The following is an 18712-nucleotide window of genomic DNA, read 5'->3' on the forward strand; positions in this document are numbered from 1 at the left end:
ATACAGTCTATAATTTTGTTTTTTTAACAGCATTATAGCCTCACTGTAGATTATTCAATTAGTAAGTCACATAAAAGCAAATATTAATTATCTTTTGAGCCTAGTGATCCGCTCTTATCAATATTGAGGATCGGATGTGATGGGACAGTTATGGACTATTAGAGAAAAAACTGCCAGCGTCTTTAAACTTTTTTCAGTTCACTTACATGAAGGACAAAATGGGTAGCAATAAAGGAAAAAGAATGATTTGGTGATCATTAAAGACAACATGCCCTGTAATAAACCCATCCCAAGCGCCATCTAGTGTTTTCATAGTGAAGAAATCCCCTCTGCGTGGATCCAACCACCCCAGTCACCAGTAGAAAAGCTCCACTATCAGATCGCGCTCGTGTGGCACCATCTAATGTCCCAAAATGTTCTTATAAATGGATTATAAACATTAATGAGCGATTATGTTACAGTGTGATGCTCACACAGCTGGACTGCTAAGTACTTCAACTGTATTGCTGTCCACTTCTTTTTGGCTAAGCAAATGATGAAGATTGTTATTATTATTTTACAGCTTTACAAAAATAGCAAAAAGCAAAACATGGCGATAGAAATATATGATTATACAATTGATTTAATGCAAAGATATTAACCCAAAAGGTAGAGAGTTATTATACCACCATGTTTCACACAGCATGAATGAGAACAGATTTCTTAAAAAATAAAAATAAAAAAGATTAAACACATACCAAAGAAAATAATACATAAGAATAAATTAATCAACAAGTTAAGAGACATTTGGAGAAACTAAACCAGAGCAAGGCTGCTTTTTCTGATGGCATCAGCCCCAAAGTTCTATCTATGATCCCAAGTCTGTGTGATAAGAACCACCTGATTATCAGTGTACAGAGAGGGTCTCACGGGTAAAGAGGAATAGAGCAAAGCCGGTAAAGATGAGCCCTTACATGATGATAGCTCCAATTTACACCACGAGGAACCAGAAGATTTTAGCCAGTAGCAAAGTTTATGGATGTGAGCGGCCCAGTAGTAGACTAAAAAATTAGGTAACGCAAGTCCTCCACTAAATCTGCATCGCTGCAGCAAAGTTTTAGAGACCCTAGGTGGCTTCCCTCCCCAAATGAAAGAACCAATAATCTTGTCCAGTGAAACAAAAAAATGTTTCGGCAAAAATAAGGGAATTGACTGAAATAAAAATAAAAATTTTGGTAAGATGTTAATTTTAACAACATTAATCTTACCGATTAAAGAAAGGGGGAGATTACCTTTGAATATCAGATGTGATCCTTGATATAAGAGGAGACAAATTTGCTGATTTAAGGCCAGCTAAAGAGCGAGTCACGTTAATCCCTAAGTACTTAAACCCAGATGGACTGAGACGAAAGGGCAGATCAGACTGTTGAAGTTGACGTGCTGCCGTATTAACAGGAAAACACTCACTTTTCCCCAAATTTAATTTATAACCTGAAAACGAACTGAAGTTCTCCAGAATACTTAAAACAGCAGGGATGGAGCATGCCGGGTCAGTCATATATAATAACAGATTACTAATTAATTTTGTTTGAACGACTTTAAAACATGAATATGGGGAAACTTTGTCCATCACGGCTTAAAATGCAGTACATTTTGTAAAGATTAAAATCACATTTTTTTTTTTAAATTAACGTTTGATTCTTTGTTTTCCTCTTTATTTTTCTTATTTTCTTTATTGTAAAACTTTGTCTTGATATTTCTGTTAATATTTCTGATAGATATATGTAGTAATCTGTAGTGTATACAGGCACACCGTAAGAGGGCGCAAGGAGCCCACAGTCACGTTGAGCGCGAACATGCTTTTATTATGAAAATCCAGGCTGGTGCTGGAGTCCTTCACTGTGCGGCTGCCGAGGTCAGCCCGAGGACCAAGTGAAACAGTGGAGCTGTGTCTGCGGAGGAATATTAAAAAGGTACCGCTGAATTCATGTATGCTTTCATGTTGTCCCATTCAGCTAAGAGATGAGCTCGAGTTTGTCTGTCACAGTGTTTATTTTCAGCTGGTTTAATAGATTTAGCTAACCCCGGTAGCCTTGTTAGCCGTTAGCTCTTCGGGTTGGCGTTTCTTAACCATGTGCTTATGTGATTATTATCGGTGTCAACGTTTTGCCCCAGTGAAAACACTTTAGATGCTCCTGGGGAGGTGGGGGGGATCTTATGTGTCTTGTTTGCTTACTGAACTTACTGAAGAGGAAGATAAAATCCGTTAACATTTAAAATAATATCATAATGAATATAAAAATACGCAAATGATTCAGAATAGATGAGAAATAAAGCAGTAATTAATTAAAATAAAAACAAAAATCCGTAAGGACTCTTATTAATGTGGAGTCCGAAGGCTTTTTATGTTAAACCTATATAACACTAAAGAGTTTTCCTTTGCTTACCTAGACTTTTTAAAAGTTATGGGTTGGTTTTTTTTCTCCAGAAAATCACAAGGGTTTTTTTACCTGATGTTTAAAACTGATGTTTATTTTCTTCTGCAAATTAGCAAATCTAAATATAGTTTTAGTTGAACATGAGAAAATATTTTTTGTGATGTTATGTTCTAAGTTGAAGGCATTGTATACGTTTTTGTTGTTCAAATTTAGATGATGAGGATGTAAACCTGAGGGGGTAGGGCTAAATAAGTATATTCTTCTGCCTACTCCTTTTCAAACAACTGCATGGAAAGATTTTATGAAATGTTGGTGAATGTATATGTTTGAAATAAAAATGAACTGAACCTCTGTTATTGCAGTTTCAGGCTCTCAGACTCTCATACTTCTGACAAACATCATAACCCTTACACAAGCAAACTTTAAACATCTACGACTAACAACGAGCACTGTATGAGGCTCAGGCTTTGCTTTAAATGGCTGGATCGTCCAGCTGTGAGTGTCTTGTGCAGACTTAGACTTGGCTGTTAGATGGAAGTGTGCATATTTAATTAAGTAATACAAACATTTTTCATTTTTTACCTCAGTTCTATTAAAATTGTTACAGTCCTCAAAGTAAACGGGGTTGATTTTTTTTAAAAATCCATGAATTTAGCCCTTATAACTTATTAAGTACAAGAGCTAAACACATGAAGCTTTCTAGGCTTAGAAACACTTTCTCAGCTTTTTAAAAGCTGTAAGAGAATCAGTTTTGCACCCAGCCAAAGTGCACACTCAAAAGCCAAAATCAACTAATTATAGCTTCGGTGTCATGGGATATTTCATGGTTTCAACAGCAAAAGTACACAAATTCAACTTCTCAGTACTCCAAATTGTGACAATTTGACTCGGTGTAAACGTGATTTGGTGGTTGTTTTTAACCAAGCTTAGAAGGTGTTTTTCAACCCTGAGAATTTCATGTTTCGGTCTGTTGCACTCATGTTGTGAAGGCTCCTAACTCAGAAAATATTTATAGTATGAAGATAAAGTAATTTTCCATGGCTACATGTACAAAGAATGAGCTGATTCTGAGAGGGTCGGGATCAGATTGGACTTGTTTTGTTTTAATTAACCGACACCACTGCATCTGATACATTTTACAGGCTTTTCTTTCATGGCAATCCTCTAGTGTGTGATGTTTAAGAATGAAAGTTTGCATGTTATCAGGCTTTTTTCCCCTGACTTTTAATTATATATTGTGCCGTTAAAACTGGCTGCTCACTCACTTTAAGCAAGGTATTCCTAGCAGTACATACAGAATACCAACAGCTTTGTGTATTAGTGTCATTATATCCCCTTCCTGAGCTTCCAAGGTTAAATCCCTTAATGTCATCCTCTTCAGCTTGCACAGAGCGGTGTCGAAGATAAGGGAGCTGCCAAGTCATGGGCAGAGCGTCACAATGACACATGAGACCCTCACGAGCTCACAGCTGTCCATGAGGACTGCAGCTCTGCGTATGGTTGACTTGCCACTGTCCGTCTACAGCTCCCTGACACAGGTGAGGATGCTTTTCAACGTGCTCCTAGCAGCTATCAGAATATCCACACTGCATGGTTTACAAGAATGAATTATTTATTCACTTCATATTAGACCCTTCATATTGGAACTATATATAGACTATTCACTTTCTTTTGACCTATATTGCCACTCTTTTTTTATTTTTATTTAATTTATTAGTGTAGTAAGAAATATTTCTATTAAGAGGAACACACTGTGAGAGGATATGGAACTGCCTTGTTTATCATTTTCCTTTAAAACCTGATGAGATGAGCCAGCAGCTGTATCTGTTTACATGTGAACGTCTACCACCTGTTTGAGCAGTTTAGTTGTTCAGCTAAAGGCTTCGTGTGATGGAGAGATACTGAGCAGCTCGGCCAGTTTTCTAGCAAATGCGTTTCAAAGCATGCTGGTTTTAAAGAAGCTCATGCAAACTTCTTTTCCTGAACTGAAAGTTCTTATAAAAACAATTTATGTAGAACTCCTTAAACAAGTTAAGAATGACTTCTGTTACATTTACAAAAATGTGAAGTAGTAGTTTGCACGTCAGTATTTTAGGTGTTTTTCCCCCCAGTTTCACTTTCTTTCTTGGTCCTTGTGGCTGTAGGGTGTTGAATCTCTGGTATTTCTCTTCATTTACCCACATAAACACATGTTATTGTGTTTATGCAGAAGGCGACAGTGTTTGTGTGGCCTGAGTCACGTAGCAGATCTGATATGATTAGAATATTCTGGTTGGAACATGCCTGACACGTGATGGCAGCGGTTATGAATACAGCTTGTACAAGCACTGGCAGCACTATTCAGTCATCCCAGTCCATTTAGTGACCTTTTAAAAAGTCAATATTATGGCTGTTGTCATACCTACTGAGTTGTTGAGAATTTGCAGCAGCTACGTCTGTGTGTCTAAATATAAACGGAGAGGGCTACAAACACTATCTGAAATTGATTATTTAACATTTATGTGACAGGCGGATGGCGGGTCGTCTGCGCTGCCTCATATTACCTCAGTATCCGTTAGACTTTGAGGCATGCGTCCTCAGTTAACTTTTCATCGGGCAGACAAGTGTTGCACTGAATGCAGCTCCTTCCTTTCCATCTTTCACAAGTTGTTTAATGTTATAAGATTATGGCAAAAATTATAACGCCGATTACCTTGGGCAGTACTTGGTCAGAAAAATGTACTAATCTTTGGAAACATTTTGGATTTATTTAACTTAAAAAATGGCTAACAGAGGGTTTCCTTGAACTTTCATTAAATCAAGGATGATTGAGAAAGTAGAAATGGTCAATGGATTGGTTATTTATTTAGTAGTATGTATTTGGGGGGGCTAAAAAAAAACAGAACAAGAACAACATTGAAGATCGTTTATCTCCATTATCTTTTTTTAATCATTTCTGCAAGCCAGAGTTATAATTTCATTCAAATTATTTTTTTCTTACAGCCCTATAATATTATTGTGACTGTTGAAACGCACAAAGAAACTTGGGATCAATTTTTAGATGTTGGGATCAGTATTCCATCTTTATGTTTTATGTTTGTTGGGGTTTTTTAAGGCTGTTCAACTGTTTGGTTTGGTGTGTCTTTATGAGAATGATTAAATGGTAAATGGCCTGTATTTATATAGCGCTTTACTAGTCCCTAAGGACCCCAAAGCGCTTTACACATCCAGTCATCCACCCATTCACACACACATTCACACACTGGTGATGGGAAGCTATATTGTATCCACAGCCACCCTGGTGCGCACTGACAGAGGCAAAAAACAAAGGGGAAAAATGTATTTTCACCGCAGGCTTAGTAATGTTATCTTGATTTAATTTTGAAGAAAAACAATATACTTCATTAAAAAAATAAACTATTCATTGTATATTCCAAAAAAAACCACTTTAAACATCGCACTGCCTTGCTTTAACTCATTCACTGCCAGCCGTTGGCAGTGAATGAGTTAAACCCATTGACTCATTCACTGCCATTGACGGCTATAGACGTCAATGGCAGTGAATGAGTTAACTGGACATGAACAGCTACATGTGGGAAGTACAGGAAAGTGGAACCGTGACATGATATCTGGACATTTGTCGTGGTTTTAGAATTGTAACACCCGTGACACACTCTGTTTTTTCTAAAGGGCAGTTTTACCTGTAGGGCGTAGTGTATGAAAGGCACCTGGTTGCTTTTGGTTTGGCATGGTGTCGTTGGGTGTGTTTTGATGTTTTTGCACGGTGTCTGTTTGTTTTATCTCGTTCTCCTGACTGATTGTCAGAAATGTCAGCATGACTGTTAGACCTGGTCTTCTTACTGTAGAGGGGAAAATATGTTTTCACTATTATTATTTTTTTTATATATATATAATTTTGACATTTTATTGTGTATATGATACTTTAAGATAAAGTTGTCTATAACAAAATTATAACACAGTGCCATCTGCTAATAATGGGCAGGGTTGTATTCATGAAAACAAAGGAGGGAAATCTATCAGTTCAAACAGGACTAAAAATGGAGCATCCGCAGCAAACTAATCTATCCCTTGCATCATTTCATAATTATTTTGTCTATTTATTCATCTTTGTTTTTGTATTTTTCTTTGTTTATGTTCTTCTGCCTCCTGACATCTGACCCACGTTAAAATAATGGACTGAACATTAGGGCTGCCACGATTAGTCGACTAGTCACGATTATGTCGACTATCAAAATCGTATACGACTAATTTAATAGTTGTCGTTTGAAGCTTTGTAATATCCCAAAAGATGCAGGAATAAGGAGTAGGATTTAAGAGTGTGATAACGGACTGAAACAGAAGATGGCAGCACTGCATGTACAAGGATGCCAGCTGCCGTTAAACCCCGAAGAAGAAGAAGCTGTGTCCCAGAATTCATAGCGCGGTCCATCGCGGCCCTGCTCAGTTTTCAACAATGGCAGCAGCTAGTTAGTTTTAATGTTACTCCTATTATTCTTTCTGGGTCACAAAATAAACGTTTAAAATATTTTCAGGCGGAAATGTAGCTGTGTAAACTTCAAATATCTGCTCAGTTTTAATAAGACACCAAATATTTCAAAAGCGCGCCGACATTTTCGGAGACGTCTGTTACCCACTAGCTCGATAGCTAGCCGGGGTTCAAGGCTCACTAGAGCCCGTGAGAACACCGGACTCCCGGCAAATCGTTTTCAAACCCACCGCCATCTTTCGCTACTCAGGTTAAACATGATATATAAGTAACTTAGATAACTTAAAAATGTTATTGTTTGGCTTTTTTCAGTATTTTATTTGTTCCTGAGTAAATCAGTTTGGCTGAGATTAAAGTTATAGTTTTTACACAGCTGAATAAACGTCAAGCAGACAGCTGATTATCAGAAGTGTGAGATGCTCCAGAATATACTCCGGTGTCCTGTTATATTTTAGATAGCAAGGAGCAGACGGCTGAGTTTATTAAAATAAATTGTAACATACCCACTTTTGTACCCTCATACCTATAACAGACCCATTTCTGTAATATCTATATAAATATATTATTGCTAATATATATTTTGTAATATATCTATATCATGGCTAAAGCACTGATGGATGGATGCAAACTGCATTTCGTTGCCTTGTACTTGCGACATGTGCAATGACAATAAAGTTTAATTCTATTCTATTCTAGAAAAGGCTTTTGTCCCTGTGTTGTATATAAAGAGGTCCTCGGTATGTGTCAATTCATTTTTAATCTGTATGCTCACAAAAAAGGTTATGATTCTTTTACAAAGTACAGGATGAAAAGCTGCCGGAAAACAGACTTTAAATCATTAAAATCTGCATGTGATGCAGTGCATATATTGACAATGTACAGAATAAAAACATTTGGGGTGTATGAAAATCTGAGTTGATGCTCTTCTTCTCTTTCTTTTCCCCAGGTGAGCGTCAGCACAGACACCAAGAAACTGGTAGTTGCCACAGCCTTTGGTGCTGTCTCCCTCCTCTTCCTCGCTCGACGTTTCCAGAGGAGGAAGGGCAGAAAGAAGGTTCATCCACAGCACTGGGAGCAGGCTGGTTTAGAGTTTCACCCCCCAGCCGCAGGAGAGAATGGTAAGATCTCCTCACACTGATTTAATTCTTTCCTCTTCAACCAGCAGCTCACTGGCCTGTGATCTCCATTTAGTGTCAGCCCAGTTACTGGTGTGTGATGTAACAAGACTGACGTGCGAGGCCACTCCTGTATTACTTTGAACTTTGAAAAGGCAGGCTCTAGATAAATGGTTTAACTCATTTAATCTCCTCCAGGAAGATTAGAGTCCTAAAGAGAACTTAAAAGAAACGATGAATTAAGGGAAGTCAGCTGAGCAGTTTAAGAGAGCATTTCCTTTCTTTTTGATACAATAGATTTAGTGGGTCCATAGTGTATAGCTTTACAGCATCACCCAAGACGCTAATGATCCCGGGTTTGGTCCTGGGAGGAGGAAAACGTTTCCAAATCAAACATGCAGACTTATCTGCTGTGGCCAGCCTGTTTTGAATGAGCGAGCAGCCAAAAGTAGTTTTAGGTTTAATAAAGGGAAAATGTTTACAGAGGTTTTAACAATGACAGGAGGATCTTTTCAAACCTGATTTCATTCTGGGAACATCCGCTAACCTAACACTCGTGCTGGGTTTCTGACAGAGAAGTTGGTTGGGCTGATACATTAATTTGTGCAGTGGCACAGAAAGAATGGCGGAGCTGCTTCTGTGCTGTATGAGCACAGAGAGAGGCTTCAGGGTGTTTATTCCCCATTTATAGCATGAAGTAAAATATTGTGGAAAAACTAGGATGCATTGATTTTTATTTTCTTTAGTAACTATAAGCTACCTGCTTGATTGTTTAGCAATGGGTCTGTTACCCTCAGCTCTGTTTATTGTAGCACGAAAGTTAAATTAAATGTTGGCATCTATCTGATATCTGGATTGTTGGCATTCACAGTCAGCTGAGTATTTGCTGCCACATCTATTTCTCTTGCAAAGACCTTTTGAACAGGCGTTTCTCAACGAGCTGCCTGTCTGATGCCTTTTCTCCACCTTTGTCCCCACTCGGACTTTCACTGTATCACTGTGTGTAAATCAAAGCACACCTTTGTTTGCTGTGTTTGAATCAAATTGGCAAAAAACGGCTTCAGCAAAGTTAATTATTAAAATACCATGGAGGCTTTCCAGAAAAAGTTACCCAGATGTTAAATTTGACATGTCCACTGTGTAATCCTGGTATTATAGTCGGATCTTTCTGTGAAACCTCATCTCTGAACTCTCATCTTTATCTTCTCAGATAATACGAGCCAAAACATCACGCTCTCCCTCAACTCCAAGAATGGCTACTCCTCTGATCTGGTTCTCATTGCAGGAGGTTACAGGAAGTTGTCTGGATCTGTCATGAGCCTGGCTTCGGTAAGATAAGAGCACGGAGTGTGTTTAGACTGCATTTAAAGATAAATTTTATCTGAAATGACATAACCAGGAGACATGATGCAAAAATATTTATGTGATACTACCTGGAAAGCTTTGAAATTAAAGAAGAAAACTTAACTTGTTTATGTTTTGTGTCTGACATGTTTTTGTTCATATACTCCTAAAATCCACAAACCAGAGGTGGTGAATATTTACTGCCTTTAGGACTCGTGATGATTTCTTTATTCCTTAAAAAATAACATGCAGGAGTACCAAAGCAACCACTGAAAATAAAGTTTAAGTTTATTCTTTGAGTAAGCTTCAGGATCTGACAGGCATATCATCACTCAGGATTAAATAACCCTTAGTGGGCATTAATAATAAAAGCAGAAGTTAAGTGGGGTCTGTCTTCATTTTTTCATTAACTTGGTGAAAAAACAGGAAAAAAAACTGAGTGTCGTTTGTCTCATGTTCAGAAGAACAGGGAACCTTAAATTATACGGTGAACCTTTAAGTATTAGATGCTGTAAACAGTATTTACTAATGATGTGTTCTTTTTAGGTGGTGCCTATGTAGGATCATTATCTTTGTAACCAAAAACACATTAAATTAATGTAATGTCTGTTTAATTTCATCATTTCCAGTCTTGTATTAGTAAAACTTGTTGATGTTTGTTCGACTTTGTTCTGCTTTTGTGTTTTTGTGCAGGTAAAAAGCTTGAACTCATCCAGCAGCAGTACCTGTGCAAATGACTCCACCTGTTGGGACGGAGTGGAGGATGCTGACAGTTGCAGTGTGCTCAACCTACCTGTCACCACACCTGAGAACCTGTACCTAATGGGTAAAGAAACCTCTGTGTACTATGTACCAGTATCCAGTAATACTGTTTGAATGTACTGTAATAGTTTTTGGTGGGTTGCAGTGTTTAAAATTGGAGGTGCTGAGTCATTGATTGCTTTCGGAGACTCAGTCTGTGTGTGTTTCTCTCAGGTATGGATTTATTCGAGGAGGCCCTGCGGCGGTGGGAGGAGGCGCTGACATTCAGGAGCAGGCATGCTGAGGACGATGCGAGCTGTGCCTCAGTCAAAATTGGAGCTGGAGACACCATTGCTGAGCAGAGCATGGAGGTGAGACAAACACTCCATACAAGTCTTATTGTAGACTGTAGCCAAAACAAGAGAAGCACAGTCTGAGTGCAAATGGTATCAAGATGTATGTTGTTGACATGTGTACACAACAGGTGTGGTGCAAATTACTGAGACCAAAATTTCCCCCTAATTCAGAAGAATTATTCTACTGATTACATAACTATGACTGAGTAGAAAAGAGGTCCAACCATCCATTTGGGTCCATTTCGCAGAAATCCCCCAGACCTCCCTATGAGCACAGAGGTTTTTCCCAAACCAGCTGAGAGAGACATAATCTCCTCCTTTGGCCGTGCCTTAAACGCTTCACCTAAGAAGAGTCTGAGTTAAATCCTCTTGTACCATCACTCTTCCTCACTTCTGCATCCGGCCTGCTCTCACATTGATCTTAACGAGGCCCAAGTATGCTTCAGTTTGTTTCGCCATGTCAGCTCTTTTAAGCTCCCTTGCTCTTTCTTACATGCATTTACAGCACAGCTTGAAAGGTCCTCTTGGAGAGCACAACTAGGTTCATAATTTTATGCATGCTGTGGATTAATTGGAGCATTTTTAGAAGCCCCGATCTCAATCATGCCTCATAGATTTGTTCAGAAAGACAGCAGTTTTCCATGGAGTTGAGGAAGCGTTGGAGTTGTGTGCTTGAGCGTAGTTGGTGATCATGCCATGTCATCATGTCATAGCGCAGAATGCAGCGATCAACCTAGTGGAAGGAGGTTAACTTTGATTAACCTCCATGCTCTGACACAGTACAGATCAGTTAGTGAGAGTCCAGACATCCTTTGGAAAAAGTAAACCAGTAAAATAAGTGGGCTCTTCATTTTTAAAATGACTTTTGTAGAATTGCCATAAAATACCTCTTTTGGCGCAACATGCAAATAGCTCATATGTGTTTTCTTTCTCAAAAAAGAAAACGGTTGCATAACATCTGTCTGATACCAAACAGTAGATGTATTGATTCACATCCCACCAATATTTTCTGTGCTCTGTTCTTTAATACCAGAGGAAGGTAGAGTTTTAGAGATCATGCTGCCCACAGACACAATGCAGATGAGACTACAGGTCGCTAACTACCGGAATAACCAGCACTGACAGCCCACCTGTGTGTCAGAGTTTGGATTGCATAACAGCACACTAATTGGGTCGCTAACGAGATTGGAGGGGTTTTGAATCAGTAGTTAAGCCTGCACCCAAACACAGCTCGGGCTGCAGCTTTGACTTGTGTCAAGGAAAGCCAGTACGATCGAATGCGTTTTTAAAGCTACTTAGAAATGAGGTCACATGAGATTCCCAAGAAAGAGCTGCAAATACTCTTTTAAAATAAGAAAAAATGCTATTTTCTACATTTTACATTTGGTCTACTGAACAAATTTTCAAGAATCTGATATTTTTTAAGTCTCAAACCAGCAGCTTAACCTGATGGTTTGCACAACTCTTATCTAGTGCGCCTGAGAACTCGGTTATCCCTACCGAAATTAAGACAAATCTTTACATTGTTAGGAGTCAAGTTTCTTTGATTGTTTGTGTGTTCAGGACGTCATCAGCGCAGAGTTCATCCACAGGCTGAAGGCTCTGCTGCACAGGGCTTACCGCCTCCAGGAGGAGTTTGAGGGAGTGTTGGGGATGTCAGAGCCCTCATCCCACAGCAGCAGCCAGGGTGAGTCACTGAAGCATTATGCAGTTCTTTTTGTCCAACACAGAAAAATAGGCACAGCAGTAAAAGACAGCGTGAAGCAAAGCAGGAAGCCAGTGCACATATATAATTTTGTGTGTGTGAGCAGGTGTGCTTTATAAAATTGTAAATATATGTGTGACGATTCCTGTTCTGTTTCCCTTACACAGTGGCAGACATTTTGTCCAGAGAAGAGTTAGATGACGCCTGTCTGAGGGACAGCATCAGCATCGCCTCCACTGACTCGTTTGTGTCTGCAGCTGAGGTAACAGAAGCACCAAATCCTCCCATTAACACCTCTGGAGTTCTTCTACAGTGCTTTTTTTGTCAGTTGTTTAGTGTAAAGGGTAAAAAAATAAATCAGTCTTGATATTTTGCTTTTGGTTGCAAGGAAAAGTATTAAAAAAATTTAAAAATACAGCATTTAAAAAAAATTAATTTTGGTTCAGTAAAAAACAAATCTCATTTGGATTTCTTTCAAATTTACATTTCCTTCATTTTAAAGAACAAAAAAGCAGGAAGGAGTGATTCAAACATACGTTTTTGTTTATATAAATTCTGAATTGGTTTCTTTCTATTCAGAAGTTTTTCACCACCTTTGTAAAACATGAAAAACATACACGACTTGTCACAAATCAGGAGATCCTGCTTCGGTTAGTTAACCACAGCACTTTGTTCACAGCCATGTGGTTTGGGAACAAAGCACGAGGAGAGGAGGTGAAATCAGGAAAGGTCTTAAACTAAAACTGTCTGAACCTTTAAAGCTCCGACTGATTCGCAGCAGGAGTTTGACTCAGGAAGCTTTGCTCTTCCTCTGGGTTCACCACCCGGTGTTTACCAGTTCTCTGTTTATCGCCTTTACTCATTAAGTCTCAGTGGGGGCTCAAGGTGCTACTGGCGCACTTGACCCACATATCACTAAAATAAACTGGTTCTTAAGAATCACTGGTGGTGTGTTTACAGAGTGTACAAGCTAAGTTTACACACCAATGACTTTAACGTCCTCCCTGCAGAAAGATAACAATGCTTTACAAGGATTGTGTGTTAAACATCCTTTTAGAAATGGCAATTAAATTATTAGCAGCCTTTTGTTTTGTTTTTTCTGGCCTGGGCAAAGTTTATGCGTTAATATTAGTTTCTTAATAATAATTCTTAATAAAAATGATGTTTTTATTTCACCATTTCTTGTTTTTGGTTTCATGCAGACAATAAAACATTGTGAATAACAACATCTTATGTACCCTTCATTGTTCAGTCCATAATGCCTTTGCTATCTGTCTCCACCTCAGATGTCCGAGCACAGAGAGCTGAGGAGTGTGTTCACTCTGGGACATCACCCTTTGTATGAGGAGGCGCTGAAGATGGCTGAGGATGGCAGTATCTCCTGCAGAGTGCTGCGGTAATCAGACATTAACACACGTCGTATAGAAGACAGTCAGGGAAACTTGTACAGCGTTGTGATCGTCCCACTGTGAAATTTGATGGCATGACAGCATGAACTTTCTTATTTTGTTCTCCCGATCGTCTGCTGGCAGTTAAATGAGAGGTTTCTCTTGATTTTCACTCTCAGAACTGAGATGCTGGAGTGTCTCGGGGACTTGGATTTCCTGGCTAAGCTGCACTGTGTGCGGCAGGCGTGGCAGGTACGGTTCAGTAAGATGGTGCTCACCAAAGACTGTATGCTAAGATGAATGATAGTCTCAACTTCTGATGCACAACAGTAAAACTAGAATATTGTGGCTGAGTTTGCCTGATGTGGATGTTTGCTGAAGGAGGGGGGAAAAAGGGTCAGGTAGCTTTATGTTATCTGATCTGTTGTGCTTAATTCAGTTCAGTTTTATTTCACACAACAGTCGCCCCAAGGCACTTTATGTTGTAAGGTAAAGACTAGAGATGGCACGATACCACTTTTTTATGTCCGATACCGATATCATAAATTTGGATATCTGCCGATACCGATATAAATCCGATATAGTGTATTTTATAATCAATAAAATGTTTTTTTTTAAATATCTTGCTGTGTTTTGTATAAGTTCATACTCAGGTTTAAATAAAAAACAAAACTAAACTAAAGCTATTCTGTTATACCTGTATGCAAAAAATATACAAAACATTTCATAGATCAACAATACTGATCAATCTAATAAACTTAAACCTGCAGCATACTCCCTATTCCGGTGTTTTTAAGAGTACTTAGTGGATATATTAAGCAACCTAATTAATAGGGTCGCCAACTCCGAACACAAAAAAAAAAAAAAAAATGGGGAACCACCCTCTGCCTCGTAATGCTTAACTGACGTAATCAACTTTAATTTAATACACACGTAAAAGAAAATGCATCTATATCAAATCTATACATTTTACATCAGATGAAAACTTTGGTTGTAAGATTCAGATAATTATTTATTAAAAGCTAGACATGACAATAAGAAAGAAAAGTATTTCTTTGTGCCCCCTTTTCACTGTTAATGCCCTACCTGCCCCCCTGACAAAACTTTGCTAGACTCTCTTTTAAGAGGAAGAAATCTCCAGCAGAACCAGGCTCACACTCACAAAACGTAAAGAATATACTCACAGCTCATAAGACGTGTAATAGACCAGTGCTCTCAAACTACTGGGCAGATTATTAGGTGAAACTAAGGTGACAGGGTAACCCTGGCTTTGATCATGCAAACAGTCTTATTTAATTTCTTATGACTTTTATTATTTTTAGTGTATAGTTTACTGTTGTTATTCGGTATAGTGTTTATTTTGTATAACCTGTTGTTTAAGATGTGCTATAGAACTTTGACTTGACTTGAATTAATAGGGTAAGATAAATGCTCCCAATTAAAAATATTAAGGCATTTTTCCTGATTGCCTGTTTGGATATTTTGGCTTTATTCTCAATAGTATTTCTGTGTTGCTGTTGAATTAGCCAGAGAAACACTGCAGACCTCCTGCTCATTGAATTCCAGACCACAGTTGTAATTTTTGAACTGTAGATTATTGTTCACTATGTATTGAAAATTAAAAATAATTAAATAATTTTGTTTTGTCTGCAGCTCATTTTGTGTGACAGGACAACTTGGACGTTTCTGGCCGACACAGGAAAGAAAATACTGTCTTCCATTATAGTCAAAGCACAAAAGGTAAAACTGAAAATACAGATAACAGATTTAGAAAATAGAAATAAAAAAAAAAAATTTAATTGTATGAGCTGTTCTCCACCTCACATGTTGCTGTTCGGTTTTCAGAGCCCAAAGAGATTTGAGGAAGTGTTTGAAGAGATGATTTCCTTCCTGGAGCACACAGAGCACTGGGAAAACACAGAATTGGAACTCGCCGCGCGGGGGGTAAGTGTGATTCTCTGACCTGTGATCCAACACGACTTAAATCGGTCGAACAGCATTTTTCCTTTCTTCTCTTTGCTTGACATTCTTCACCAGGTGAAGCATCTAAACTTCTACGACATCGTGCTGGATTTCATTCTGATGGACTCCTTCGAGGACCTGGAGAATCCACCCATCTCCATCCAGAACGTGATCAACAACCGCTGGCTCAACAGCTCCTTCAAGGAGACAGTGAGTAAAACTACAAAATAGCACCTGCATATGTATACATACCACTGAGACACATGAAAGGCAAAGCAGTTAACACAAGTGAGTTTTCATTGAATCTGACATGTATTTGTTTCACAGGCGGTGGCATCAAGCTGTTGGTCAGTGCTGAAGCAGAAGAGGCAGCACATGAAGGTACGAGTCTGAGGTCTTTTAAAATGCACAGTAACAGGAGGGTGGCGCTGGAGGAAATATCTCTTTACCTGAAATGTGATGTAGGGTTAAAATAACTTATTTCTATAAATACAGAAATGAGCAGGTAGATCTGAACGCCTCTGTGCCGTTTGTCTCTCAGGTGTCCGACGGCTTCATCGCCCATTTCTACTCCGTGTGTGAACAGATCGGCCCTGTCCTGGCGTGGGGCTTCCTGGGGCCAAAGGGCTCCCTGCACGATTTGTGCTGCTTCTTCAAGGTTAGAACATGAGGAACATCTGCGAGTGTCCTGTTTTAAACATGGACTGTTTTGTGTCAGTGGATGAGATTTAGACTAAATTTGGAACGAAAATGAGAATTAATCTTGTTCAACCACTGCTTTTAAACGAGTTTTTGTACTTAACTAAAAGTAAATGTAGTTGAGAAAAAAGTGTAAGTTTGAGATTTGGGATGTTTGCAGGACTGGGAGTCAGCAGCCTTTTAAAACTCTTTGTATTGTAATATCTATTCTGAGATCCTTAAATCTGCCCCTGATTTTAAAAACCATATTATGATTAGGGGAAAAGGAAAAAAACTAAAGAGCTTATACAATCTGAACCTCCCAGTCTTAACTCGTTCCCCCCTGTGGACGACATTTGACGACCTTCCTGCACCCTTAATGATGAATTTTGAGTTACTCATGAGTCCTGTTTCTCCTGCAGGACCAGGTGCTGCACTTCCTGAAAGACATCTTTGATCTGGATAAAGTGCGTTACTGCTCGGTGGAGAGTTTGGCGGACGACGTGCTCCAGCTGCTCCACCGACGCTCGGAACTGCTGCTCGCCTACCTGGGAGCCGACTCGCTGCGGTACCTGAATGGGTGTAACTCACCACCGGTGCACCTGGTTCCCAGTGCCCTGCTGGAGGCACAAGTGCAGTGAGAGACACGGACAAGTCTTTAAATATTACACAAGTCAGTCCCAGCATTCGTTCAGGGGTGAGTTCACACCAAATGTTGGACCAAAGGGAACTGTAGGTGTGAGCTCACCTGCAGTCTGTGAAATCAACTCATTATGTCTCCCATCATGCCAGTGTCATGATGTCCAAAGTCAGTGGATCCACGTAAACTGAACCAGCCGTTTGTCTTCAGGCATGCTCACGGTCTCTGGTGTGGCCTCCACTTCCTCTTCTTATTCCCCTGGCCGCTTTTCAATGTGCCATAGCAGCGCTTTTAAAAGGTTCAAAGAGAACAGCAATAATATTTATTAAATATGAACTTGTGTAGTAATAAACTGAGGCAGGCTTGGAATCTGTTGCAGTAGGTGTTATGTTATGTAAATTGAGGGAATTTTAATGCCATTAAGAGCAGTTTGTGAACGAAGAGGTAATTTATTTTATTATACAGCAGACAGGTGCAGAGCTTATTTGTAGAAATAGCGTCTGCATGCATTAATAGGTTAGTGATCGCTCTCACAGACGCGAGGACATGCTTTATGCCCAGAGCTGCTCTTCGCTGAACAAAGGGCCTCGGTTTAAGAGGTGGAAATGTGCTGAATAGGAGATAAAATGCAGCGATTCAGTTTCTTTACTTGAAAGGGGGAAAGTTTTTGTTTTGGTTTTTTTGACACTACAAGCCACAGAACTTTTATGCAATATTAAAGTTTAGCACACAAAGCTCCCAAAGCCATTATGATATTAAGTCGACACATCGCGACTGCACATCTGCCCAGCTGCTGTACAACTTGTGCCGCTCTGTTTTTCATGACGGGCAGAAACACAGAAAGCCTTATTGTAAATGCAAATATTCAAGCCTTGTGTTTGTCGCTGAATGTCAGCCCACGGTCTTCATGTTTCCAATCATCTGGGAAGTTTTTAAAAAAATACTGTAGTGTGTTAATGTCTGTCCTGCAGATCAGTTACTGTGTACAGAATATACACTGCATGCTTGAAGCTCAAGCTCCTACAGAAGTAGAAAATGTAGAGTCAAGTCTGGGGTGTCAGTCTACTGCAATCTCCAAATGTTGTCTTAAAAGTGGACATACAGAACTGTCAATGAGCACAGTATTATTCTTGCTCCCAACTGGTGTAGCTTTGCATGATTAAAAGTTCAAAATAATCCCCATTTGTCTGGTAATTCTTAGTCATTAACTATTTATAATAATAATTTTAAAAAAAGCAATACAAGCTGAACTAAGGTGAAGATCAGCAGGATTGCATCAGCAAACATTTTGTCCTGCCTATTAAAGTCTCATTGAGCCAGCTTGGTTTCATTCCATGTCACTGCTCCACCAGCAGTCATTCCCCATCTTGGTATACTGCATTAAGCCAGATTTTATCTGATTGGCTTTCCCTCCGAGATGGGCAGGGCTGTTGTGCTCTCATCACCATGTCTCAGATGACCATGTTGAAGAGAACTGCTCTCACTGATGACACATGGAGCTCACCGGGATTAGATAGACTTCAGTAACTTTAGCCATGATTAATGCAAAATCATCCACCACTGTAAAAAGAGGATAGGTCCACTTTCAAGTTTTGCATTTTAGGTGTTCACATACGTAATAGATCACCGTGAGCACTTATCTCTTAAGCTGTAGACTTCTGAAATTCAAACATGCGTATAGACTGGATGGAGATTGCTTTGTTCTGATTTTTTTTTCCAGACTAAGTCCAGAAAAGTTACAAGAAACGAGTGTTTGTTGTTCAGCTGGGATCATATCATACAATGTTAAAGTGTTACCTGTTTTGACCGATTGGTGAAATAAAGTTGAATGTGTGCAAATAAAGACTGAGAATGTCCTCCTTTGAAATAAGACTCCACAA

At 39.1% G+C, this 18712-nt stretch overlaps 1 protein-coding gene across 1 annotated transcript; it reads left to right on the plus strand.

Moving 5' to 3' along the window:
- Positions 1-1891: 1891 nt before the first annotated feature.
- miga1 (mitoguardin 1) lies at positions 1892-18702 on the plus strand. Its single transcript, XM_085378923.1, has 16 exons — positions 1892-1952; positions 3799-3955; positions 7850-8021; positions 9229-9347; positions 10056-10188; positions 10338-10474; positions 12023-12146; positions 12332-12426; positions 13451-13560; positions 13732-13804; positions 15206-15292; positions 15398-15496; positions 15590-15724; positions 15842-15895; positions 16056-16172; positions 16615-18702. The coding sequence occupies exons 2-16, from the start codon at positions 3857-3859 to the stop codon at positions 16831-16833; spliced, it is 1773 nt and encodes a 590-aa protein (XP_085235049.1). The 5' UTR covers positions 1892-1952; positions 3799-3856; the 3' UTR covers positions 16834-18702.
- Positions 18703-18712: the final 10 nt, after the last annotated feature.

This window comes from Diplotaxodon limnothrissa, linkage group LG18 (genome assembly GCF_057381915.1).
Source record: "Diplotaxodon limnothrissa isolate DT_005_m linkage group LG18, D_limnothrissa_male_GT1.1, whole genome shotgun sequence".
NCBI lineage: Eukaryota > Metazoa > Chordata > Actinopteri > Cichliformes > Cichlidae > Diplotaxodon > Diplotaxodon limnothrissa.

Bases quoted from the DNA above. Each gene is read 5' to 3' on its own strand.
- miga1 (XM_085378923.1), top strand. From the start codon at position 3,857: ATGACACATGAGACCCTCACGAGCTCACAGCTGTCCATGAGGACTGCA. The intron at 10,475-12,022 runs GTGAGACAAACA...TTGTGTGTTCAG, and splicing joins TTGCTGAGCAGAGCATGGAG to GACGTCATCAGCGCAGAGTT. The intron at 15,725-15,841 runs GTGAGTAAAACT...TTTGTTTCACAG, and splicing joins ACAGCTCCTTCAAGGAGACA to GCGGTGGCATCAAGCTGTTG.